This window comes from Vicugna pacos, chromosome 6 (genome assembly GCF_048564905.1).
Source record: "Vicugna pacos chromosome 6, VicPac4, whole genome shotgun sequence".
In the NCBI taxonomy this organism is placed as follows: Eukaryota; Metazoa; Chordata; class Mammalia; order Artiodactyla; family Camelidae; genus Vicugna; species Vicugna pacos.
Genome location: NC_132992.1, coordinates 8,229,948 through 8,257,145, shown reverse-complemented (window position 1 = coordinate 8,257,145; position 27,198 = coordinate 8,229,948). Strand labels below are relative to the sequence as shown.

Here is a 27,198-nt window from a genome sequence, read left to right as displayed (position 1 = left end):
GGACTAAGGAATTGTGTTAGAGGCAGAGACCCCTGTTACATGAGTTTTTAGATCAGGAAGTACGTAGATGATTTCTGTTTCAAATATCTTACTTTCTCAGAGTTCCTAAAGCTGTGGTCTTTTCCTTTGCTGCTAAAGCTGGAATCCTTATCTGTGTTTAGCCTGGTTGGACTAGAAGGTCCCATTCCTAAGGCCTTGCTAGGAAGAAGTATGGGAGAAAGATGGGGTATTTCCACCAAATGCAGAGCTAGACTGTGGGAAGGTATGTAAGAGATAACCAAAAACTTACGACGGACTTGGTAAAACATTAAACTATTCACTGGTTATCTGGTGTTCTACTGGACCTAACGCTAGGCTGTACAACAACCTGGTCCCAGATAATCTCACCAAGTATTTGTCCCTGGAGTGAATGCATGAGGCATCTTAAAAATCAGAAATCAACAAATGCTCAGTGTATACATAATTAAGTTGTTTAACTTTATGTGGCTAAACCCTGAACATACGGAATTGTGTCAAGATATTAAATAGCTCATTTTCACTAAAAAGGAAAAAGCCAGTCTCATATAGCATTAAATGTTATAGGTGAAACCATAGTCAGAGCTGCTAAATTAAAAGGAAATCATTCTCCCAGAAATAACATAAATACTTCAAAAATAGTTTTCAATTATTATTTTTAACTCAAGAAATTGTTGTCTTTGGAGGTTATAAAATAACTTACTCTCTCCATTCTTTCATTTGCCCCAATTGGTTAAACACATTTATATGTTTTCCTGGCCAAAGTTAACTGAGAACATGAAAGAAGTTGTCAGTTCTAAAGAGGTCCTCCCAATAACAACATGAGGGCAGAGAAGTGAAAAGTACAAATAACTCCTGTGAACTATGAAACCACCGTAAATTATAGAAACATCCTTATTATTTGCTTTCCAGCTATTTCTCAAAAGGACTTGAGGACATTTAGATTAATTTAATGTAACACAGAAAGAAAAAAAAGAACAGAAACTATCCACCGGATATACAAATGGTACATGTTCTGGGGGCAAACATATTAAGAAGGGTCTAGACTCAGACCGTAATTTTTTGCAGCGGGGAAGGAAAATACACTGTGTTACTGTTTACTGAACACCCAGATTCATCTGTAGAGAATAAAACTTTTCCTTTAACTAAACCCAAACTGGAACTTCTTATATGATGTAAAGAACGAGTGGCATGGTAAAGAGCATCTCCAGCTGTGGCTTTAAAAGAAGTTTCAGATAGAGAAATATCATTCAACTGGTATTCTGGGAAAGATTCCGTAAAGAAAACAATACTAATTATAACTAAAATACTGAGTTATAAAATACTTAGCAAGACACAATCTAGTCCTTAACATTTTATTGTACTTTTAATAAGGCACTGCATTCACTAATTACTAGTACTTGTTTTTATATTTTTCCATATCCTACTTATCAATTTTTAACTGTACCATCATAATTTTATTGTAGGTATTATTCTGCAAATTGCCTCAAATATTTAATGAAATGAAACAGTATACAGTATACATAAATAAAAATTGCAAAAAACTGCAAAACTCCGCTTTTCATAGGAACACAGGGATTTAACTATGTGGTTGCCTTCTCCATGCCCTCACCGGGCAAGCTAACAGGATTTTCTTCAGTTGACTTACTTATAAACCTGACCAAAATACAGTTTCACTGACACGATGACTGGGCTCAGCAAAGCATATAACTTCATCTATCCTTCCTAAAGATACAGCTTTCAGAATGGCACTGTGATTGACATGGCAAATGTGGACATCAGGCTGAGATACTGTACAGTCAGTGAAACAGATTAATAATAAACAGTGGAACATGTAATTTCAAAAAAGTCTTACCTTTTGTTGTGTTGTGGGACCTGGTGATTTAGGCGGAAAAGTACAAGGTATTCTTCCATGATGGATATGATATGGCAGTAGGAGGCTGGGATCTAAGGGGACCCAGGGCACTGAGAGACTGGAAGGTACACCAGGAAGGCCGCAATGTGTTTTATGCAAATTGTATGTTGTCCTAGTAACTTTTCCATCAGAGGTCTTGTAGATCAGGAGTGAAGAATCTTCTGCTGCATGAGACAACAAGTAGGAACCCTCCTGCAAACTAAATCCACACAATGAAACTCAACTCAATGGGTCCCTGTGTCAGTTTCAGTAACACTTTCTTAATCATGATCTATCGGTAAAATTGAAAACAATTATAGGAATGTGACACCACTCCTAAAAATACTTTTATGACCAAGTAAAATAAGAGTCTTTTAAACTATTTTAATGCTTTTCAGCAACTAATTTTAATTTTTTCCAAAGTTCAGGATCTGCAATTATTTTCCTCCCACTGTTATGTCAGTTTCTAAGTGTTCAGTAACTTAATGGGAAACAAATAGTCTGCCTACGTCTCTCATCCAGGGACAACACATACCGAAAAGCATTTTATGAGGACATACACATACCACTCCTAGCCACAGCATTTAAACTGATTATAACACTGTATCTACTTTGCATCTACTACTAGGTGAATAGAGATAGAAAAGTGCATGTGACAGATTCACTGCACTGAGAAGTTTAAATAAAGCGACAGAAACAGTCGATGGAACAGTCACAGCACAACAAAAGGGGCTGTCAGAGTAAGAGAAACCACACCAGTTAATAGATACTGAGCGCTCATTGCGAGCTAATGACTGCTGTACTGCTTATATCCATTCTGTCACTAAATCCTCTACAACAAAACTTCAAGGCGTAATATTAATTATTAGCCCCGTATCAGAGATAAACAGACATCACAGATGCTAAGTAATTTGCCCAAAGTTCTGAGTGCAGGACTTGGACGTAAACCTTGGCAGCCAAAAACCACAGCTATACTGTTAATTATGATCCCCTACTGACACAATAATCAGTTCTGTCAAACATCAGATCTACATTTTCCCTTTCTCTTTAGAAAGCTTTAAGGAATTCAGTGTATTAACACAGAGAGGTAAAAGGATATAACATACTGTGCTTTTCTGGGATTTCATACTTGTTTCGCTCAAAGGTGCTGAGGAGAACATCAGTCCTTTCCCCAAAGTATCATTAAAATTAAGGACTAGTCATACTTACAGGGATTCTTCCTCAAACCTGGTAAGTTACATTTTCATTCATTTATTCAAACAGAAGAGTAACAGGTGTTCACAAAAGAGGCTCAGAGAATTATTCTTATCATTTTCCCCCAATTACTTTCATATTTCCATATAAGGAAATGAATAATAATTAATTTGACAGTAGGAAGAAGTAACATTTCAAAGATTGAGTTTTTATCAGTGGAAACATTATAACTACCTTCAGTAAAAATGAAAAAAGCTTTGTTTTACAGAGACAATATGTGAAGAATGAGCCTCAGAGGGAGATGTGACTGTGAGAGAGGTGAGAGTGATGTGACGTAACGAGGACTCAACTTGCTTCTGAAACTCGGAAGAGGGAGAAAAGGAAGAGGGCCAAAAGCCAAGGAATGCAAGTGGCCTCCAAGTATACAAAAGTCAAGTAAACAGACCACACCCAGAGCCTACAGAAAAGAAGGCAGAAAAATCACACCTTGATTCTAGCCCAAAAAGACCTGTTCGGCTCATGACTCACAGAACTACAAGTTAATAAACTCGTGTTGTTTTACATTAATTTTGTGGCAATTTGTTACAGCTGCAGTAGAAAACTAAGATAATGATAATAAAATGTTAAAAAGAACCTGGCGAATTTCATGTTTAAGCACTGTACTTCACATGAAGAATCAAATATATCAAGTAAAAATCCTGCTCCAGACTCACAGAATCTCAGAAGTGAAAAGTACCTAGGAAATTACTTAACTCAACACCATCATTTCATAAATTAAGGAATCTATCTAGTTGTACAATAAGTTAAGCTGGAGAGTTAAAGCTTGGAGATTTTTGACTTTTAGTTCAAACTCTTGAATTGTTTTTTAGTTTACCTTTTGTTAAGGGTATAATAGAAGGAACACGCTAGTTCACATAATGAAATGGTTTAATAAATGATCAGGTGGAGAATCTATATTCTAAGGTTTTCTATGGACCTAATGGCTCTTGATGACTACCTCTATGATACTTCCTTATCCCAATAATGTAAACAATATAACTATGGAAGGGCTGAATAATGTTCCCCAAGGACGTCCACATCCGGTCTCCAAAACTCATGAATGTTACCCTTCAAAGCTTTGCAAATGCAATTAAAGATGCGATGTGATAATGAAAGCAGAGATGTAAGCGATGTACTCCGAAGATGGAGTAGAGGGCCACAGGTCAAGAAATACAGGTAGTTTTCCAAAGAAAATATACAGATGCCCAGCATCACTAATCATCAGGGAAATTCAAATCAAAACCACAATAAGATACCACTTCACACCTGTCAGAACGGCTATCATCAAAAAGACAATAAATAACAAGTGCTGGGGAGGATATGAAGAAAAGGGAACCCATGGGTACTGTTGGTGGGATTATAAATAGGTGCAGTCACTATGGCAAACAGCATGGATTTTCCTCAAAAAATTTAAAATAGAACTGTTATATCATCCAACAATTCCATTCCTGGGTATTTATCTGAAGAGTACAAAAACACTCATTCAAAAAGATAAATGCACACCAATGTTCACCACAGTATTATTTACAATAACCAAGATGGAAGCAAGGTAAGTGTCCACTGATAGATAAATGGATAAAGAAGATGTGATATACATATATTATGGAATATTACTCAGTGATAAAAAGTGAAATCTTGCTATTTGCAACAATATAGATGGATCTAAAGGGTATTTAGACAAATATCATATGACCTCACTTGTATGTAGAATCTGAAAACAAAACAAACAAAACAAAAACAGACTTACAGAAACAGAAAACAAAAAGGTAGTTGCTACTGGAGGGTGGTGTGTGGGGGAGAAATAGGCAAAGGGGATTTAAGAGGTACAAACCTCCAGTTTTAAAATTCATAAGCCACAAGGATGTAATATACAGCATAAATAATATGATTAATAATATTGTTGTAACTTTGTATGGGGACAGATGGTTACTGACTTACTGTGATCATTTCATGATGTATGCAAATGTCAAATCATTATGCAGTACACCTGAAACTAACATAATACTGTACACCAACTGCCTTTCAATTGAAAAAGAATAGAAATATAGGTAGCCACTAAAACTGAAAATCAATAAACAGAAACGATTATTCCCTCAGAGCTTCCAGGAGAAGCCAGCTCTGCTGACACAAGTTTAGATCAGTGAAAACTGACTGCAGATATTGACCTCCTTTTTAAGCTACTAAGTTTGTGGTAATTTGTTACAGTGGCAATAGAAAACCATTACAATAACCTTATAGAAAAAGGTAACTGCAAGCTCATTAAAGCCAAATACTATTATATTACCTTATTTATATTTTCACAATTTCAACTCCGACACAATAGAATAAATCTTGTATTCTAGGTTATTTCCTACTTATTGCTAACAACATTTAAGAAAATGAGACAGATCAACGCAAAATGTCCAAAAAATACTTACCTACTTAGTTTCCTTAGAATGTGTTGGAGGATGTTAAATAAACTTGAAATCCTATTAAACAGAAGAAATTCATGTAAACTTAAGTGACAAAATAACTTACTCTTAATAATTATGCCTCCTCATGAAATGTCCTCAGTAACAAAAGAAAACAACAGATAAAATATGTAAAACCCAGAATAACAATATTTATTTATAATTTGATTCAATTACAGTATTTGCCTAATTTTTGCCATTTTTTAATTTGTCTTCAAAATCATAAAGTATTTGGTTTGTGGGAGTACAGCAGTTGTAAAGAGATAATTAGTTTTAAAATGTTTAGAAATCTTCAGCAGAACTAATCTGCAGAAGAGTTTGCCTTTTAAAGATGGTAGTGGTGAACTCCAAAGAAACTGAAAGGTACTTTAAATGAATAAAGGGAAATGAAATATAACATACTGATTTAGTATCTTTTCTAGACCTAAACTCATTGCCTTTATTATTTATTTAAAAATGGTTTTCACTGGTGGATGTAGGGCAGGCAGTGAGCAATGTATGGAAAAGCTTTCCTATTCACATAAATAAATAAAAAGCTACCCCTCAAAAGAAGCAGTTCTTATAATGAAGCAGATGTTTAAGTATAAGCAGAGAATTCAAGTTTGAAGCCAGATCCTTCAAACACTGTGACAAGCCCCAAAGGTGGAACTACGCAACTAATAAAAGTCAGAACAACTTCCCACCCTCAGTGGTAGAACAAACATATTAACTACCAAGGTTGTCACTCCAGATCAGCTGCATGCTCTGGGGAAAGTCAGTCTCAGTCCCAGTTTCCTCATACATAAAATAGAGATAAAACTAACACCAGTCCTTCCTGGAAAGCTGTGAGATGCAAATTAAATTCATCTCAATCTGATGTACAGTAATGCTTGGTAGAAGGGCGGATTTTTAAAAGTCATGATGTCAGTCCTGAGAGCTAACAGTCTGACTGTCCTATCTTCTCATCCCTAAAAAGGGCTGAGATGTATGCTTCCTTACACCTCCAAGATGTAGGCTATCATATTCTTCTAGCCTCCTTTGTATTAAGTAGAAATACTGGTGCCAGTCTACAGCCATACCACCCTGAACACACCCAATCTTGTCTTAAATACTGGTGCCACTAGTATATTTTCTTGGGAGAGAGAAAAGATTAATGTGAAATGGATCACAAATGGGGTCAGGGGAAGTGTACAACAGGATTAAAAGTCTTGAAAATAAATAATTTAAACTTAACCAATATATTTAGAGATAAATGAAAATTAGTGATCATACTATCAAGTTTTAAAATTTCCACTACAAAGTAAAGTTTCTTACTTGAGTGCTGAAAGTTTTTCTTTCAATTCTTCTGAGGTAATTTCTTCTAGCAGGAAAAGCTTTGAAGTAAATGCATCAATATGTCCTAAAATAAAATATCAAACTCAAAAAGAACTATGGTGTTTAAAAAACAAAAAAACAAGTTATCTAGTCTCTTTAAAAATATTTTTACAAAACTGTAATAACTATAAAGGGACTTTATATTCTAAAAAGAGACAAAATTCACATTTTATTAAGTTTATTAAGTAAAGTTATATTTTAAAATAACATAAAAGTCATAAAATAACATTAAAATAACTTATAAAAGAAATATGTATTACTTCCAAAATATTCACTGAATCTAGAAAAGTTTACAGAATCCACACCCAAAAAATCATCTCTAACCCATAATTTAAGAATAACAACTGTTAAAAGAGGGGTTGTTCTAATTCTTATTAAAGTTGCATTTCTATGGAAATTAAAATTTTAGAGAAATATGTACCTATTATTAAAGCAAGTGGGTAAAGTCAAATTTATAGTTAGGCCATGTGCTGCAAATTCCTAAAACAGACTTAAAGATAGAAATTAGATTATAAAAATCTGGCTTAATCATTCACTGTAGCCAAGATATGGAAATAACCTAATGCCCATCAATGGATGTCTGAATAAAGATGTGATACATACACACACACACACACACACACACACACACACACAATGGAATATTATTCACCTATAAGGAAAAAAGGAAATCCTGCTATTTGCAACAACCCAATGGACCTTTAGGGCATTATGCTAAGTGAAATAAGTCAGAGAGAGAGAGACAGAAATACTGCATGGAGTCACTTATGAGGAATCTGGGGGAAAAAAGTCAAACTTACAGAAACACAGGAGAAAAGTGGCTCGCAGGGGTTCGGGGGCTAAAGAGTATAAACTTTCAGCTAAAAGGATGAATAAGGTCTGAGGATCTAATGTGTAACATGGTGACTATAGTTAATAATACTGTCCTGCATAACTGAAATATGATAGGGGAGTAGAACTTAAATATTCTCATCAAAAAAAGAAAGAAAAAAAAAATACATGAGGTGATGGACGTGTTAATTTACCTAAATGGGAGGAATCCTTTTACAATACATATGTATATCAAATCATAATGCACACTTTAAATATCTTACAATTTTATTAGTTAACTATGTCTCAATAAACCGTAAAAAAAATCTGGCTTGGTTTTTAATTAAAGCACATCATAAGATTTCCTACAGTTTAAAAAAAAAAATCAAAGGAGTTTGTTACAAGTCTTACTTTCTCACAAACATGACCTAATTCTAGAATTCCAAAAAACACAACAGTCAATTACCAAGATTACAATTCCATTTAAAAAGTAGTATGTATATTCTACAACAAAACTGGTTGAGACACAACATTGAGGCCAAAATGTTTCAAGAAAGTAATATAAAAGATAGTCCTTGGTCACATGTTATATAATCATGTCAATATAAAAACTATGCTATAGTAATATAGTTAAAAACATCACTAGCATAAGAGTGTCATACTCACCAATGCTGAAAATAACATCATTTAAATTTTAATTTTCTTTAGATTCTATCATTTTTTTTGATGAGAACTCTTAGAATTTATTCCCTTAACAGCTTTCAGATATAACATACAGCAATGTTAATTATATTTATCTGTCATTTATTTATCAGAACATGTGACCTGGAAAGCTGACATCAGTCCTTGTGCAACAAAAGAAAACGCACATAATTTAATATCATATTTTCATATGTAGGACCCCTTTCATTTGCTTTGTGCTTGTAAAAAAGAATTAGAAACATTTTTACCAGACACTTTTCTTCTAAAACAACAATCTATTTTTCCCACACCTACTTATTATTTCCTGTGCCAAGTTTTAGTTTCACCTCTGCATTTCTAACACTCATTATACAGTGACGTTTCTAATAACAAAGACACATTTTAATGGTTTAATAACTGTAGAAAGGGAATATTAAGTAGAATAAAACATTTTTAGACATTCACTAAATATGCTTTTGAGGAAACTAACAGTTCTTATCTTTTTAAAGCAATCTCAACAAAAAGTATGTGTTATAGTGTACATCAGATACAGGCAGTCAGAAATACACACAGAACATCATACTAAGTGCTGTGAGGCCCCACCTCCTCAAGGAGCTTCTAATTCTCTCAATATTGGAGCATTCTGACCTGTGGACCTCAAGTGAGTCATACGTGTGCTTGAGACACTTATCTCTTCAGTGATTCTGATACACAATCAAGTTTAAGAATCGCTGGACCAGAGACCTATAAACCAATATGCTCTTCAGTTAAGTAACTGAGATCTTCTATTACTTGTGTCCCATGAGATATGCTATATCTGAATCTCAATCACACATGTAAAGTTTACCCTCCCAGTTATCGCCAAAAGATCTAATGCAACTTTGTCCCCAACTTTGATTTCTGGGAAGAAACTGTCTTAAATTCTTTGAAATATTGAAATCATAGGGCTAGGGAGGGCAAACTGACAAGAAGTGCTTAAGTTACACGGAGGAGTGGCTAGCAAGAAATGAGTAAGGAAAACTCACGCCACAACTGAGAAAGGACCACGGTGCCTGAGTGCATGGCAAAGAGGAGAGGGGCACCTCGAAATCTTCTGGTTAGGATTTTAAGATCCCAACTTCTGAGACACAATAAATCATTTGTCTTAAGTCACACTGATTAACCTTGTTATACACACTGTACTTCACTTTTGTTATACACACTGTACTTCACTTTTGTTATATTTAACATCCTCTCCTCCCCTCTACCCCAACCAATTCTTCCCTAGCCCTTTTTAGGTTTACACCAAGTTAGAAAAATTTCAAAACTGTCACTAAATTCTGATTCTGACACTGATGAACTCTGTGTCTATCAGTAAGTTACTTAATCATTCTGAGCTTTATTTTTTTCTTTTATTTAGAGCAGCAGTCAACACACATTAAAAGCTGTTAACAGCAATTAAAATTACAAAAACGTTTGGAAAGAATAAAATAATACGCAATATGATTAATTATGCTTTGTTGTTTTGATAAATCTAGTTTTAATTCTGTGTGATACAACTATTTGAAGGATGGATTTAAAGTTCAGTTCACTTTGCTATAGGTTTTAAAGGCTGTCATAGCTAAAAAAAGGTACCCGCAATGATACACAGATCCAAATGGAACAAATGCCTCATTGCGAGGGTTGCTCAACCATGACACCACACACCAATTACCCAAAAGTTTTTGCTGAAATTCTACTAATGAATGTCCACCCTCCCTGGTGTTAGTCAATTTTTTATATGAACTTAAGGTAGGGGCTGCACTCCTATCCTAGAGGCTCTTTGGGAGATTCTAAAAGAAAAGTATTTTCAAATTTGGTTCTAAGCCGTAAGAGTACACAGATACATCAGGTTTTTTGATTTTGTTTTAAATAAGCAACACCTTTCATTTTTGGCAACAAAATCATACATAAAATATCCCTGAGGATGCTATACAGCACAGCTCTAGGGGTGGCCATTCACATGGAACAGACTGAGCGCAATGTCTCCCTGGCCATGTGCAATGTGAAGACAAGGAGAACACTTTCCATTTTACATGTCACAGGACTCCATGACAACATTCGAGAGAGAGGACCACCTGTCGATACACATAATTAATACCAGAAATGTTTAATTTTTTTAGAGAAAAATTAAATGAGAGTATTTTCTTCTTGTATCCCATTGTAAAAAGAATAACATATATAGATTCAGTGGTTTGTTTTCTGTCATTTCCCTTCTGCTTGCCTTTTCTGTTCCTTCAACCAATTATCCAAGCCAACTTCGCTCATTCTAAAAATACTCACTGAGTGCCTCTGTGTTCTAGATATTGTTCTAGGCACTTAGGATGTATCAATAAACAGAAGAGACAAAGGCAATAAATATCATGAGTAATTAAATCACACAATTTGTTAGTGGTGACTCAAAAAGGGACTGGGAATATATTTGGAAACAATAACCCAAGGAAGAAAGAAAAGCAGAGATGTGAGCCTGGCACTTGGGGCTGCTTCTGTCTTAATTAAGAGTGTCTGTTAATCTGGAAAAAGCAACCAAGAGACTGAAAAATGTACCAGAGCTTTCAATAGTCTCTTAGGATTAGAGAAACAAAAACTGGAGTTCTGGGTCTACGAAGTAGATAAACACTAACGTTCTAAGTTGGGGCCCTGGTTTGGTGATTCTCTAAAAGGACTCATAGCCTCAGCATACAGTTGTAGTCATGGATGAGATTTATTGTTGCAAAAGGATACAAGCAAAAGAAGAATCAGCAAAAAGAAAAGAAATGTGGAGTGAAGTTCAGAGGAAATGAGGTGCAATTTTCAAAAGTACTCTCCTGAGTTTCTATTTGGGATGATGAAAAAGCTCTGGAAATGGAAAGTGATAATGGCTGCACAACACTGCAAATGTACTTAATACTAAATTGTACACTAAAAAATGTACAGTAAATTATACACTGAATTGGTTAAAATGGTATATTTCATATTACGTATGTTTTATTAAGGCAGTCCTTTCCCACTGGAGTCACACAAGATGCACTTAATTTCTCCAGCAATTTTTTTTTAAATACCAGAGAAACCTATTGGAGACTCAGTACTCAGGGTTTTTATTGGGGGCTCATTATGTAGGCACCCTCTGCCTAACACACACCAAAATTTCAGACTCTCAGAAGGAAAGCAGGTGTTCAGAGTGAGCCATATTGTTTGCAAACAGTGTAGGCACAATGAGCCATCCTATCAGCTATGGGAAGTCTATTATCAGTGTAGAAAACCATTTAGTATCCAAGTTCCCAGAAACCAGCAGAGAGCTAGCCTCGCAAGCAGGCTTTTCCAAAGACTGGCAATGTCAGACCATGAAAGGCAACGTCCAGCAATAAGTGGGAAGTAAACTGGCCTTTCTACAGTCCAAAGTCAAGCTTCAAATCACCTAAATCCCTGTAACTGGATTATAGCAAACCAGGATTGCTAGTGTGGTCAAAAGTAATCCTGTCTAGAGGAAGAAAACATTTTAACTCTCACATTATCTCTATAATTTCTCATATATAATATCGAGTCCTTGATAAGGAAGATTCTGGCATACGATAAAAAAAAACATGGACTGAAAAAGAACAACCTGTTGTGGAACGAATGGTGTCCCCATACAAACATATGTCAGAGCTCTAATCCCACTAACTCAGAATGTGAATTTCCTTGGAAAGAGGACTGTTGCCGATGTAATTAGTTATGATGAGATCACAGTTGAGTAGGATGGACCCTTAACTCAATATGAATGGCGTCCTTATAGGAAGACAAGAGAGAAAGGAAAATGATGCAAGTGACGACAGAGGCAGAGGTGAGAGTGATGCATCTATAAGACAAGGATGCCAACGACTGTTGGCAAAACACTGGAAGGTAAAAGAGGCAAGAAAGGATTCCCTCTCACAGGTTTCAGAAGGAGTATGGCCTTGTGATACCTTCACCTCAATTTCTAGCCTCCAGAACTGTGAAACAGTAAGTTTCTGTTGTTTTAAGCCACCCAATTTGTGGTGCTTTTTATGGCAGCCCTATGAAACTAATACACAAAAAAATAACAGAAAAGACCCACAAGGGATCTAGGTAACAAGGGTATTAGATACAGACTTCAAAATAATTTTGCCTAATACACTTCAGACACAATCAAGAATTTCTGTAGAAGACTATACTGTATAAAAAAGAACCAAATGGAAAATCTGGAGCCAAAAAATACAATAGCTGAAATTAAAGACTCAGGTAATGAATGAAATAGTATATTAGGAACAGCTAAAGAAAACATTAGTAAACTAGAAGAAAATATAGTCATACAGGAAGAGTCAAAAGGAAGACTGCACAGGGGGTTGGCACCCCTGACCTCTGTGTTGTTCAAGGGTCAACTGTAGTTAGAATCTTAGAGATGCAAGAAGAAAAGCATTAAAAAAGTTAACTACATGGTTAAGGGTAAATGAATATTAAATGTATACACTGATTATAATGTATATAAAAATAAGATAATATTGTCTGAGAAGAGGCTAGAATACACCAATAATTAATGGTGAAAATCAAAAAATGCATGTTATAATTACTTGAGTAGCAGGGTCCAACTGAACTTTTTTGTGATAATGAAAATATCTGCAGTGTCCAGTGCAGTAACCAGATGTGGCTTCTGAGCATTTGATATATGGCTGGTATGACTGAGGAACTGAATTCTGAATTTTACTTAATTTTAATAAATTTACACTTAAATAGTCATCTGTGGCTAGTAGCTACTGTATTAGACAACACAGCTCTAAAATCATCATCAAGAGACTAGTATAAGAGCATATAATTATGTTAACATATAACTATCCTATTAATAAAAGGAAGACAATGGAATAAAAATATTCAATGCATAAGAAGGCACTAAGAGGAAAAAGAAGTCCCTGAACAGACAAGTCAAACAGAAAACATAAAAAATTTGTAGACAGAAACCCAAATTTTTTGGTAATGTGTAATAATTACTATAGTTACTACAGACATTAAAAGATCATAGGAGGATCTTTATGCCATTAATATTGAAAATTTTAGAAAAATAAACAAATTTCTTAAAAAAGCACATGTGCACACACACCAGTTACTAAAATTGATTCAAGAAATGAATTATCTGAGTGGTTCTAAAACTAATTTAAAAATTGAATTGATTATTAAGACATTCTCAAAAAGAAACTCTAGATCTACATGCTTCTCAGGTCAATTTACCAAACATTGAAGTAAGAAATAACACCAATAAAAATTCTACCAGATAACAGAAAAAGAGGAAATAGATCCCAACCCATTTTATGACATAAACTTAACCTTAATACCAATATCTCACAAGGAAAATTATAGGCCAATCTCACTCATAAACACAGATGGCAAAATAAGTATTAACAAACTAAATCTACCAACATACAAAAAGAGTTATATATCATGACCAAGCTGTATAAATGGTAGGGACATGGGGTGGATTAACATTTTAAAATTAATTAATATGATTCATAACATTAGTAGAAGAAAAGAGAAAAGTTATACCATCATAACAATAAATGCAGACAAAATATCTGATAGGTATTTTTTAATTGAAGAAAAACAAGCTGATGAAATTTACTTTATCAAATAGTAAAACATTTTATAAAGCTGGAGTAATTAAGACAGTTAATGGTTTAGCTAGGGTAATTACTTAATTGCTCTAGCTAGAGTAATTAAAACAGGAACTGTCTCAAGGATAGAGAAAGAGGGTCCAGAATTATCACATATATGATTTATAACACAAGTAACACTGGAGAACAGCAAAGAATGGTCTCTTCAGTAAATGGTGCTGAAAACTGGGAAAAAAAAAAACAAAACTTGATATTCCATGCAAAAATAAATACTACAAGAACTGTGTATCTAGAAATTAAAAAATAAAAAAATAAGGCTTCTAAAAGATAATCTGTGATAATATCTTCATGATTTTGCTGTAGGGAAGATTTCTTAAACAGGGCAAATGAATCATTAGCCATAAAGGAAATGGCTGTTGGTCTATATCAAGTTCAAAAGACACCATTAAGAGACTGAAAAGTCAAGGCAGAGAGTAGAAGAAAAATATCTGTAACATTTAAAACTAACAAAGAACTACCAAACAAAAATTTGCCAATAGAAAAAGAAGTTTGAACAGGCAATTCACAAAAGTGAACACCCAAATAATTATTAATCAATGAAAGTATCCAACTTCCTAAATAACCAAGGAAAGGCAAATTAAAACATTAATGAGGTATTATCAATATCTACCTACCAGCATGGATAAAATTAAATAAACTGATAAGACCAAGTATGGACAAGGCTGTGGAGAAACTGCAACCCTCACATACTGCTAATGTAAATGTAAAGCGACACAACCACTTGGGGAAACTTTCTAGAATTCTCTACTGAAGATGAATGGATGCTTAAGCTACGACCCCGTAATTCCACTCCTAGGTAGACACACAACAGCAATGTGTACACACTGCACTAACAGACATTTACAAGATGTTCATAGTTGTATTAACATGGAAACAACCCCAGCAGGCTCCCAAAGTTAAGTGGATTAATAAATTGTGATATATTCTTATAAAGGAGTATGTCAAAAACAATAAAAATAAACTACTGCTATACACAAAATGTATAAATTTCAAAAAATATGTTAGTAAAAGAAGGCATAAACAACAGAGTACTACTTTAGGATTTAACTTGTATAGAGCTGACAAAAACAGAACGATTACACTGGAAGCCAGTATAGTGGTGACCACTGCAGGAGAGGAAAAAGGCTAAGACTGGGAAGTGTCACAAGGGAAGTCTTCCTGGGCACTGGTAGTTTTCAACATCTTGATCTGGCTGCTAGTTAAGAGGTGCTGGTTTGTTATACTTCCTTGAGCTGTAAAGTATATTTATAATTTTTTCACTTTTCTGAATGTAGATTGCTACACTTAAAAAGCTAAAAATCAAAGGGAAAAACATATCAAAACAAAGGTATATTTTACTACTGACAGTGTCTTAGGACTGAAGGAGCACCACATAAACATTTTAAAAATTATGTGTAAGTATACAGACATTATCAGGTTTTTGAAGTCTCCTTTAATTAATTAATTTATTTTAAAATTTGGGGGGTTAATTCAGTTTTTTAATTTACTTACTCTTTTAATGGAGGTACTATGGACTGAACCCAGGACCTTGTGCATGCTAAGCATGTACTCCACCACTGAGTTATACCCTCCCCACTACCCCAACTAGTCTTCTTTTAATTTTTGGTTAAGAAATTCTTTCCTATTCTGGTATCATAAAGATTATTTTCATATTTTCATCTTTTTCTCAGTACAAAAATATACACGGTATTACTTCCTTGTCTTTAGGTATCTATCTTCATTAAGGAGACGTCTACTTCTAGGGCAATACATTATGTAATCATTGTAATAAAAAGGATTTGTGTATACAGTCCCTGAGGTAGACTGAACAAAATATTATTATGGCCACTATATACAGATGAAAAAGCTGAGGTCTAGAGAACGTAAATGATTTTACCCAAGGTAAAATAACTATAAAATATGAAGTGCTCATACACTTATCTTTTGACTCCCACAGTCAGCTTGCTTTCTACATTCCATTATAGTGGAATCAGAAAAGATATGGATATAAATTCTGGATTTCCCACAAATTGTGTAATCTTGAGCAATAATCTCTCTCTTAGCCTCAGTTTCCTCCTCTGTAAAACAAAGATAAACATCATCTATTCTACAGAATAGTAAGGATTAGTAATAATGAATATATAGTCCTTGACCCTCAGTACATACTTCATAAATGAGTTAGAGTATTACTGAATTATTTTATAACATACACAAATACATAAATATAAGTGTGTGTGTGTATATATGTGTGTGTATGTATATACACATACACATATATATACATACATATGTACATTTAATAGCTTCTAAGGATGATTTTGGAGCATTTCAAATGTAATATATAATTTGATTTGAGTAGTACGTACATAAAGAACAAAAATGAGAGAAAAACAACAAAACAAAACCTCCAGCAATATGCTAAGAGCTGTATCTTGGGAGTCTGGAGGAGGCGAAGCTAGGAGGACTAGAGTAGCAAGGGAAGGGAGACCGACACACAGAAGATCAAACAACAAAACGTTTGAAAAGAAACACATTACTGCTTTTAAGTTCATACTATAACTCATAATAAGTGAAATATCATACAGGTAAAAATAATTTTCAATTAGCTAGTTATTTAGATGTCAAAGGGCAGTAATAAATACTTCTGAAGCCAGATGTCCTAAGATGCCCTATAAAATATAAATATCTTGACCATCTGTTGACAGGTGCTCTCCTTTAAAACTAAAACCACTAACTCTACATGATGTTAGACAGAACTTTAAAAAAGAGACTAAGTAATGAGTCACACATACTACCTTATAGTCACATCTGATACGTAACTTGTTTTAACTATACTCAGTCACCCCAGACACTATAACAAACTGCAGCTTTCTGTTTTTATCCTATTTCCAGAAAGTAACTATAATAAAAACTTATTTAGGAGTCCTTTCTCCTACACTCCCTTCCTGTTGCAACATTTTTCTTAAGTTGAAAGAGTAATATAACAACATTCAAAATAAACCTCAAAACTCATAAATGCTTTTAAAATAGCATTTCAAAACATATTTACTCCTACACAAGAAGACAAAAAAAAAAACCTCAAAGACACCCAAAGAAAACACAACCATGTTACAATACAACATAAGTTTCTCAAAAAACAGGTGTCTAAGATACAAAATACACCATCCCATTACATTAAAATGAATGGGTTATCAGTGGATAGGATTTACTGACGATAAAGTTACATAGTGAAATGATTACTTAGGACTAAAGAATACAGGAGTTCCAACATGTTCACAAGGTGATACGTTCCAAGACTCTGCAGTGAATGTCTGAAACTGAGGATAGTACCAAACTCTACATATACTGCTTTTTCCTGTACATACCTATGATAAAGTTTAACGTATAAATTAGGCTCAGTAAGAGATGAACAACAACAATAATACAACAGAACAATTTTAACAATATACTATAACAAAAGTTTTCTGAATGTGGTCTCTTTCTCTCGAAATATTTTTAAAATGTAATGCCTTTTCTATCTTCACTAAGTACTCATAACTTGTGCAGGCTGAGGAGTGACAGCAAAACAAGCATGGATATATTTTTCCTTGTTCACAATTTCACAGACAGGAGGTTTGTTCTGACCACAGATCTTAGCAACCTCAGCACATGAATTGTTTTCTTTCCTTTTATTAAGTTGAGAACTTTCACATTTTTACTTAAAGGAAGCCATTTGTGGCTTCTCTTTGGCATATCTAAATTGCCAGCATCTTACACTCTTGCACTTCAGGGCCATTAATAAGTAAAATAAGAGTTACTTGAACACAAGCACTGCGATACCTCGACTATAGATCTGGTACTGAGACGGCTACTAAGTGACTGATGGGCAGGATACGCTGGACAAAGGGATGGTCCATGCCTTAGGCACTATACAGAATGGTGTGCAATTTAAAATTTATGAATTATTTCCAGAATTTTCTATTTCATGTTTTCGGACTATGGTTGACTGAGGGGTAACAAGCTGCTGGAGAACAAAACTGCAATTAAGTCGGGAGACTACTGTACTTTTGATAAAGTAAGGCATATTGATGATGGTAGCTTTATCTGTTAAACATTAAAAAAAAACTATAAATGTTTTAGTCAGGACTATCTATTCTGCCAGTACTTTAAAAAAGATTTCAACGGTAAGTTTTTCTTTGGTCCTTAACTAAAATTGATGTGGCTGGCAATAGCCTGCTAGTAGTACATGAAGACTGTTGGTGCATTTCATTGCAACAGGTCTTTTTGAAAGAATGCTGAAATTGTGGTCACTGGCTGAGAACTATGACAACAAACTTCCAGCATTATGTATGAAGGGGGAGGAAGAAGCTAGTGCATCACCAAGTAGTGCATTTAGCCACTTCCCTAAGTAGGGCCAAGCAGAGAAAGTATATCAAAGATCTTATTAACACTCTCTTAAGATATGAAGATAAAATACTGATTAGCTAAAATGTGGAAAAAAATTTCAAGTGATAACCTTTATTGATTAAGCAAGAAAAACACACATATAACACTTATTGTGTAACAGAAATTATGCTAAGCACTGCAAGAATATAAAATTTCATCAGGCTCTGACATTAAACTAGTTTTGTCTAAGGAGAAAAGAGGATAGACTTAAAAAAGAACAATAAACTAGAAAGCAACAAGTCATAAGAGTCGTAAAAAAGACAATACACTGAGAAATCCAGGGAAGGAAATGACATTGTGGAGGGGCATCCTGAGATGCCTGGCATGGATTAGGACGTATAGGATGAACTGAGAAGTACAGGATTAGGCATTCCAGTGGAACGGAACAGTATCAATACTGATCAGCCAGTAACCCTTCACGTGAAGGATGTTAACTGTACGTGAACCCAGCCAACACAAAGTAAGTCCCTGCCTAACTATCCCCTCAAAACAAAACAAAAACAAACTCGAGAAAAGTTCATCAAGATATTTGAGATTTAAAAAAACAATGTCATTATAATTTTAAGAAAATTTCAAAATACACTGAAACCAATTAAATAGTACTTTTTAAAAAAGTTTGTTAGAGGAAATGAATTCGGCCAATAGCCTAAGTGAGTCTGAAAGAGGACCCCAAGCTTTGGACAACATTGCACTACCAGTGAACACTCTGATTTCAGCCTAGTGAGACCACGAACATAGGACCCAGATACTTATTCGTGAACTCCTGACCCATGGAAATGTGAGACAATAAATGTATGTTGTGTTCAGCTGTTACCAAAAAAAAAAATAAAAGCTTGTTAGAAAACATACATATATTTTTAGTTAGTTACACTGTTAAATAAATTAAGTATTTTAAGAAAAGAATGATTACAGTGATGTTCGTGTACAATTAATAAGGGAATAAGAGGGAAATTAAAACATTTGATAATCGCTGCTCCCACCCTGTCATTTAGCACTGGAGTAGGAATGGTGTTTTAATAGAAAGACGTGTTAACACAATTAGAAAACTGAAAATAAAAAGTACGGAATGGAAATACTTATACATAAATTGAATTGTATGTATATACAAGGGAATTAAAAAGGAGAGCAAAGCCTCTTGTATAACTTACCAACATAAAATGAGCAGTTGGAATGCAATAAACTTTCAGTCCACAGGCGACAAAGTTCACTTTCAGTCAGAGCTTCAACTCCGTAGCAACCCTGATACTCCACTTTCGGTAGCACATAAACTGGAAATTGCTGCAGTGCAAGGTTATACTTTTAGAAAGCTCCATTAATTTACCATGAATAGCAAATATAATAGCCTATATAATTTTGCCCCTTTCAGAATGCTTTCAGGCAATTCTACTTCACCCTTTGGGATTCAGACAGAGAGAGGGACAGAACTCTTTGTAGAAGTGGACAAGAGGTGGGTAAACAGGAGGTCTTGAACCAACAGCCTCTGTCACCCCCAACGAAGATCAACATACCTCCCTACACATGCACACATTCCATTTCTGTCACGGAATGTGACTACTGACAGAATCCTTGGAGCAGAACCTGGGACACATAATTAGCTAAAGGTTAAAAGCTAGAAGCTGGGAAGCCAAGACTAATATATACTAATAATTCTCAAGAGGATAAAAAAGGTAAGAATTTTTGGTCTCTTTAAAGCATTAGTCACACTGTCTCGGGCTTATATACTCTGAGCAGCTTGTTTTCAATCCTTGAGTGTATGAGCACTAATATCTACACTAACATCGGTGAATGTTGCTACTTTCACTAATATGAAGGCTTTATTCCAGACACTAAGTACTTGGCAAGTCATCCATTTAGAGCTTGCTGGTCAGGACACTAACGAGATTTAGGAAAATGACGGAACCCATTACCAGTCTAAAGGAAACGTCAGGAGACGCACGTTGTGAAATCCTATAACACTAGTCGTGTTCACCGTGCTCATGCTACCTCATTTCTGTCACGTAAAATTCTACCCTTAACAGCAGTCTCTTCATTTCCACACATGATTTTTGGAACTTAAAGTGATATGGCTAGTTAGTACTTCTGAAATTATACCAAGCTATCACCATTTTTATACTTGAAAATATCTCATAAATGTTTCAGAATTCCTGATTTTCACAAAGTGGTACATTAAGTGGGCTTGGCATAATGGTGGTGATTAAAAACAATCCAAACCCAGCAAAATTTCTGTTAACAATAACTTTGGTTCATTATTACCTTTGAATGTTGTAAGACTCTAAAGCAGTGCTTCTTAAATTTCAATACGCATATGAGTAACCTGATGATTTTGTTAAAATGCAAAATCTAAGGTGAAAACGGAGGCTTTGCATTTTTAACAAGCTGTTGTTTCAGGGGCCAAACTTTTGAGTAGTAAGTTCCCTACAGTGTCTTCTTAATTAAAAAAAAATTATGATTAGTATTATTTTATTGTAAAAGCATTTAACTGTATAACAATTTTTCAGCAACTGGTAATATGCACTTACAGTTTCTTATAGCTGCAAACAGAAGCCAGATACAAAGAAATGAAGACCCAGAGGGTCGAGATATCTGCTCAAGAGCACACAGCCAGTTTACAGCAGAGTTGGAAAAAGAATAATACATAAAAAAGATCCCCTTTTGGATCATGAATAGGTAATGGAATTCTAGATTTCTTTTCAAATTAAAAAATATCACTCTTTCTGAAGAAACTACTCTGGGGGGGTTTTCTTTGATAATACTGCTATATCTACAAAACGAAGTCCTGAATCTAGTATTAATTTCTGTACGTATTCTACTGCCATCTCCAGGAAGCCAATGGAAAGAAAAATCTGAATGTTTTATTTTAGTATTGCAAAATTAAAGTGAAATTTTAAGTACAAAGTTTTCAAATTATAAAAATTAAATTTACATTTCCTTTATCCCTTGATTGGTAGCTCCTTTTCTCCCTAAGTGAAACTTTGCCATGGTTCTCTGTCTTTCAGTTTTTCACACAAGCCTTTCAAACTTTTACATACATTCCCAAATAGATATTTCATAGCTAGTATCCTGTCATTAACCCCAATAGGTATATTCTGTTCTTTCCTAATACTCAAGAATTGTCAGGATCCTTTTTTTTGGCCCTAGAATGGCAATATAAACTTTAAAATAACTGGATCTGAATTTTTGACCCACTTTAGAATATAGCTCTTAGGAAATCTGATTGAGACAGACAATGAAATAATGTTAAATTATTCAAAGGTACTTGGTCTGGATTTCGTAATTATATGTAGAACAGGAAGTTGCAGTTCCAACTTGTGGTCCAAATTAGCCCTCTTTATTTCATTCCAGCATTTGAAATTGGCTGCTGTTTTAGGTTCTCCTCTATTCTGCAGCTCTTATTAAGCAGAATTTTGGTGAGGAAGGATAAATGATATTGGAAACTAAAATCTCAACTGTGATAACACAGGATGGAAGAACCAAAGGAAAAAAACTGATAAGGTTCTTGGACAACAGGGGTTGAAAAGTCTTCTGAATATTTTAAAACTTTATCTAAACAAGTTGATTTTGAAGTAGGAAACATTAATGAAGATGCATTCTTACCTAATTAGAGTTTAAACAGTGCTGCTTTAAAATTTCTCAACTAGTGCCTCAACTTCCCTTCCTTAACAACATGGTCCTCTCTTCTTACCCCAGTTTTCCTCATTTATTCAATACCTATTTATTAAGTTCCTATGGAATAAAAAATTGGGAGAAACAGATAAATAGGAGATGATTCCAAAGGGAATACATTCTACTAGGGAATTTAAACCATGTGTACTAAACTATTACACATACTGACAGGTACAATATGATAAGCATTCACTGAGAATTTTAAAATTTTATTCTGGGATTAACACAACTGGAAAGATAAGGCTCCTGTTCAGCTATTCTTTGGGACTTGACTGTTCTGATATTTTGATGAAGAATGAATTGTCTCCTGTAAAGTTTTGTCTTAACATTTACTTTAGTAATTTCACTTTAGTCAAGTGAATGACCATGTTCTTAACAGTTTGTCTTTTTTAAGAATTAAATCAGTGTCAAAAATATCCCTAGGCTGTTCTCACTGAAGAGATCCTGGCCATCAATAATTTCTAAGTGCTATAAGCTGGTAGATCAATACAGAGTGGTATGGGCTCAGAGGGTAGAATGTAAAAGAAATGAGTTTAGCGCCCAAATAAATCAGATACCAAGTAAGAAATAATGAAATAAAATTCTGAAAATATAATCCACAGCACTGACACTATATGTATTCAAGATGTTCATGTGTTCGTGCTATGCCCGTTAAATTCATCACAGTTAAATATAGGTAAGATTAGAAAAATTAGCAAATAAAGTAAAATCTTTTACTACAAGGAGTATTTGTATTTATCTAGAAGGAGACTAATATCAGACCCATAGTATTTTATCATTCCTTGAGATTCTCTTACAAAAAAACACTCCCCCATACATTTAATTCAAAACTATTTAGTTTCTAAAATTTCAAGTCTGAATCAATGATGAAACCAAATTATGAGAATTAGAAACTTAAAATTTTATTAACAATCTTCCTTCTAAGGATAAAAGTGCCATCAAGGCAAAGATCCACTAAGTGCATTGGATTCTGGTGGACAAAGTACACATCCTTGACCCTGATGGACTGGCTTTAGCATTTTTTCATGACAGACTCTCCCTCTGCTGCTATTGGCAGCTGAGAAAGGTAGGTACTTCTTTTTCTTTTCTTTTCCGTTATACCTTAATATGACCAGGCAAAGTCAGGAAGTTGACCCACAAGGGTCAATGCTAGAACATCACTGTTCTTGATTTAACTGTTCCCTGGCCAAAAACACACTGATGTTCTAAAGTGGTCACTGAGGATTCTTGTTGGGTGGTAGGTCAAACAGCAAGAAACAGAGATATCAAAACAGAAAGGAAGGAAGGAAGGAAGAAGAGAAGGAAGAAAAAGAAGAAGGAAGGGAGGAAGGAAAGAAGGGTATGCTATGACAGATGTACATCACAGGAAAAATTCTCTAAAGAAAAAGTTAAAGGAGAGACTTAGCACTACTTCTTGTGCAATCAATTATGCCACAAAAGCTCCTCTTTATTAACCAGAATTCAGTGGTTACACACACACACACACAATCAAACTAATTCAAACTAATCTGAAAAAGAACTTCAAATATCAAACGCAGAAAACTGCTCAAAGAACCAATCACTCAAATTGTGGCAAAAATTTTTTTTAACTGAGAAAAACATTTATATCAAATCCCAAAAGAAACAACAGGGGAAAATGAAAGGAAGACACTTGGTCTTCCAACAATCCTGAGAAGACATTTCAAATGTGCATGAAAGCCCACCTTTTAAAACTTGAACTTCTAAAATGACTCAAGAAAATTCTCAAAGAAAGAAAGAAAGGGGCCAATATGTCATAATGGAAATCCAAATTCACAGAGAAAGCTGGAATATGTGTGCCAACCTAGGTCAAATCTACAATGGTGCCTTTTTCACATAGTTTATCTATTCCATGCAAGAATGTCACCAGTACTAATGACTGTTAGGTTTAAGTAAACACTCTCCCTTATTAAAAGTGTTTTCAGTATTTCATGTGGAAAATCTACTGTAAGAGTAACCAACAATTTAACACTAAACTTCATAACAACGCCATGTAAATATTTGCTAATTATCTATTTATGCTATTACATCCTAACTCCCCAAGTAACTACATACTCTTCTGATTTTCTTCCGCTTTTTGGAACGTGGTCTGGTCTCTATCCTCTGGACACTGCATCGCACAAGTAGCAACAGGTCTTGCAGGCTGAACAGCTTGTAAACAAAATTTCCATCCTGAGGAGCCACATATTCCGAAGTATCTTCAACATAGTCCTGAAGTTCATATGGCAATCCTTTAAAAATAATTATATTTCTCATTTTTATTTTAAAATACATTAGCCCTTTATCCATCATAATTCAGGATAAAACAATTCAACTATCAGCTTTCTACTTCCTCTGAGTTGACCATCACACTAGTACCGTTTCTGTTTACTTTTACTAGAACTCCAGCAAGAGCTAAAATCAAAGCTTTATTGAAGGCTCTCTTTCTTTTAACTACTGCTTTCACTTACCCTAGGCAAAGTATAAACTAGTGAGACAGCAGATGAAGTGAGAAGAAAAAAAAGCCTTAAAAAGTAGTGTTATTCATAATCCTGGCAGAGCTGAGCTGCAGCTTTGTATTTATTTCACAAAATGAAAAAGTACAAGACTGTAGCCCAACACCAGGAATACATTTAGACTAATAAATAGTTATGACTATTTTTGGTAAATGATAACTTATCAAATTCGTCCTACAGTCCATTATCTGTAGCTTAGTGGCCACTGTACACGTTGGATAACTTAGGTTACAAAAATCCATCCACATTTTTAGACTGAAGGTTTTAAAAGCTGAAATACTGAACAGTAGATTGAAAAATAAAATATCAATGACTATGCAAAGATATTATAACAAAGAGAAAACATGTTACAATAAATAGAAAGTGAGGGGATGAGGGAGAAAATCGAGGATAAGGTACAGGCAAACAGTTAATATAAAATTCTTTGAAAATATTTACTTACGTCCTTTTGGCTTCTGAAAGGCAGAAGGCCATATAGATTTTGGCCAACCAGAGGCATCTGAAGGAGCAGAGGATTGCTCAGAAATAGGAGGCTGCTTAGAATTTTCCGAATTCATTAAAGGCAACTCAGGTATTTTTCTGGAAATTGGCTTTAAGAGTTCATCTTGCATTTTTAAAATTTCTCCAACTGGATCAAATTTTTTATATACTCGTTTGATAGGTTTTTTTAAAATACATGATTCTTCAAGACTACAAGTAGTATTAGTCTGGTTTCCTACAGAAGCCTGTCCTGAGGAAGAATTCAGGCTAGTTGGCTTAGAACTTAAATTAGAACCCACTTCGGCTGTCTTTCCATTACTATTATTTTGACATTCTGTATCAATTATTAAACAGTCTTCATCTGTATCACTATTGCAAAGAACTACATCTTCAGTTTTAGCTGCTTCTGATGTAACAGTCTTTTCCTTTGAATTATTGTCTGTGTTCTCTACAACATTCAGTGCTTCACCAACACACTCCATGTCAGTGGCCATATCATTTTCATTAGAAGTTTCCACTTCTGTAGAACTTTCTAACTGAAAGGCATCGGATGTTTTCAAGTTATCTTCTTGCACCAAAGACTTGTCAGAATTTGATACCTTTTCACTACATGGTATAAATCCTTGATCATCTTTATTTTTGCACTCTTCAGGGCCACCATCCATACCAGTCACCAGCTGTTTCTCCTTTTGCAACTGTTCCATCAGAATCTGAGATAAACTTCTAGAGTGAGCAGAAATGTCTGGTGCATTTGGTGCTACAGATGTGGTTGCCGTGCTGGGGGCTATGGGCGTATCTGTTGTGCTGGGTACTGTGGAAGTGCTTGCTGGACTTGGTGACTTTGACGATTTGGTGGTAGTTACTCCAAAAGTTTCAAGTTCTGTGACATCATCATCAAAATCCAGATCCAAATTTTCAAGGGTTTCAATTTTTCGGCATTCATTAACTTCATAAGACGTCTTAAGAAAATATATTGGCAAACCATTAGCAAAAATTCCAGGCCATCCTTCACCTATTAATGTCCTATCACATACATAGTTCATGCTCTTTAAAAGCAAAAAGAAAAATCTAATTGCTTTGAAAGATTATTGCTTTGACAAACTATTATCAACTAATTTATTTAACCCTACCTTCCCATTGAAATGTTGATGAAGGAAATGGGAAACACAGGCGAACTACTACAGCTCGAGAGAGATTCCACTAATCAAAAAACAGACAGGATCACAAAGAAGAAATGTAAGGCTAAACAGAAAAACAGTAGATTTTTCATTCACACTCACTTTATACACTCTTGCAGGGACTTAGCTGACCAGGAGGAAAGCCTCTTGGCTGCTGTCAGGAAGCTGCTTTCTAACATGGCTGGGGAAGTATCACCACCCTCTAACATCAATCAACGACTTTCTTTCTGTATCTACTCAGGGACGACAACTCTCAGTAATATGAGGAGAAATGGACAGGAAGTGGTTTTATTGCATTCTGGGACATGAAGCTCCTGAGGTGATAGTTTTGCTTATACTGTTTTGGTAGTGGAAGAACTACAGACATTTTTAAGTTATTTAGCAATAAACTGTCTTCTCCCCAAGCAGCAACATCTCTCCTCAATCTAGCAGAGCATTTTAGATAAATCTGATAGAATTGCCTAACAGTTTAGGGTTTGGGAGACAAATACTTCAACAGCTTCAGGCAATAAGTAAGAAAGATCTACCTGTGTAAATTACTTTACCTCTCTGAAAATCAATTTCATCATCTCTAAAATAGACATAATAGGGTCACCCTCAGATTTGTTCTAAGGATTAAATGAGAAATTATATAAAGCTTCTTGGCATAGTAAGTAGTTTCGCAGTAAATGGAAGCACTTACTAAAATAAGGACTACCAGATTTAGTAAAAAAAAATTAAACTATGTACTGTTTACATGAAGCATTCTTACACAAAGGTTCAAAAGAAAAGAATGGGACATGACATCAAGAAATAAAGAAGGAATAGCAGTATTAAGTGTTAGACAAAGTGGAATTCAATGCAAAAAGCATTAGATAGAAAAAGTAA

General features: G+C 34.6%; 1 protein-coding gene across 12 annotated transcripts in view; it reads right to left on the bottom strand.

The window, feature by feature from the left end:
- The window catches only part of ICE2 (interactor of little elongation complex ELL subunit 2), a 60,747-nt gene that overhangs the window by 3,858 nt on the left and 29,691 nt on the right, over positions 1-27,198 (bottom strand). For 10 of the 12 annotated variants that reach the window (XM_072962313.1, XM_072962318.1, XM_072962312.1 and 7 more), the window contains 6 exons: positions 25,116-26,112; positions 24,234-24,409; positions 19,646-19,775; positions 6,886-6,970; positions 5,560-5,610; positions 1,871-2,129 (listed from right to left, as the gene is read on the bottom strand). In XM_072962313.1, coding sequence (XP_072818414.1) covers positions 1,871-2,129; positions 5,560-5,610; positions 6,886-6,970; positions 19,646-19,775; positions 24,234-24,409; positions 25,116-26,112 — 1,698 coding nt within the window. Of the gene's footprint in view, positions 1-1,870; positions 2,130-5,559; positions 5,611-6,885; positions 6,971-14,231; positions 14,259-15,826; positions 16,151-19,645; positions 19,776-24,233; positions 24,410-25,115; positions 26,113-27,198 lie in introns of those variants that run through there. The other 2 variants (XM_072962319.1, XM_072962317.1) reach the window with 2 other exon arrangements.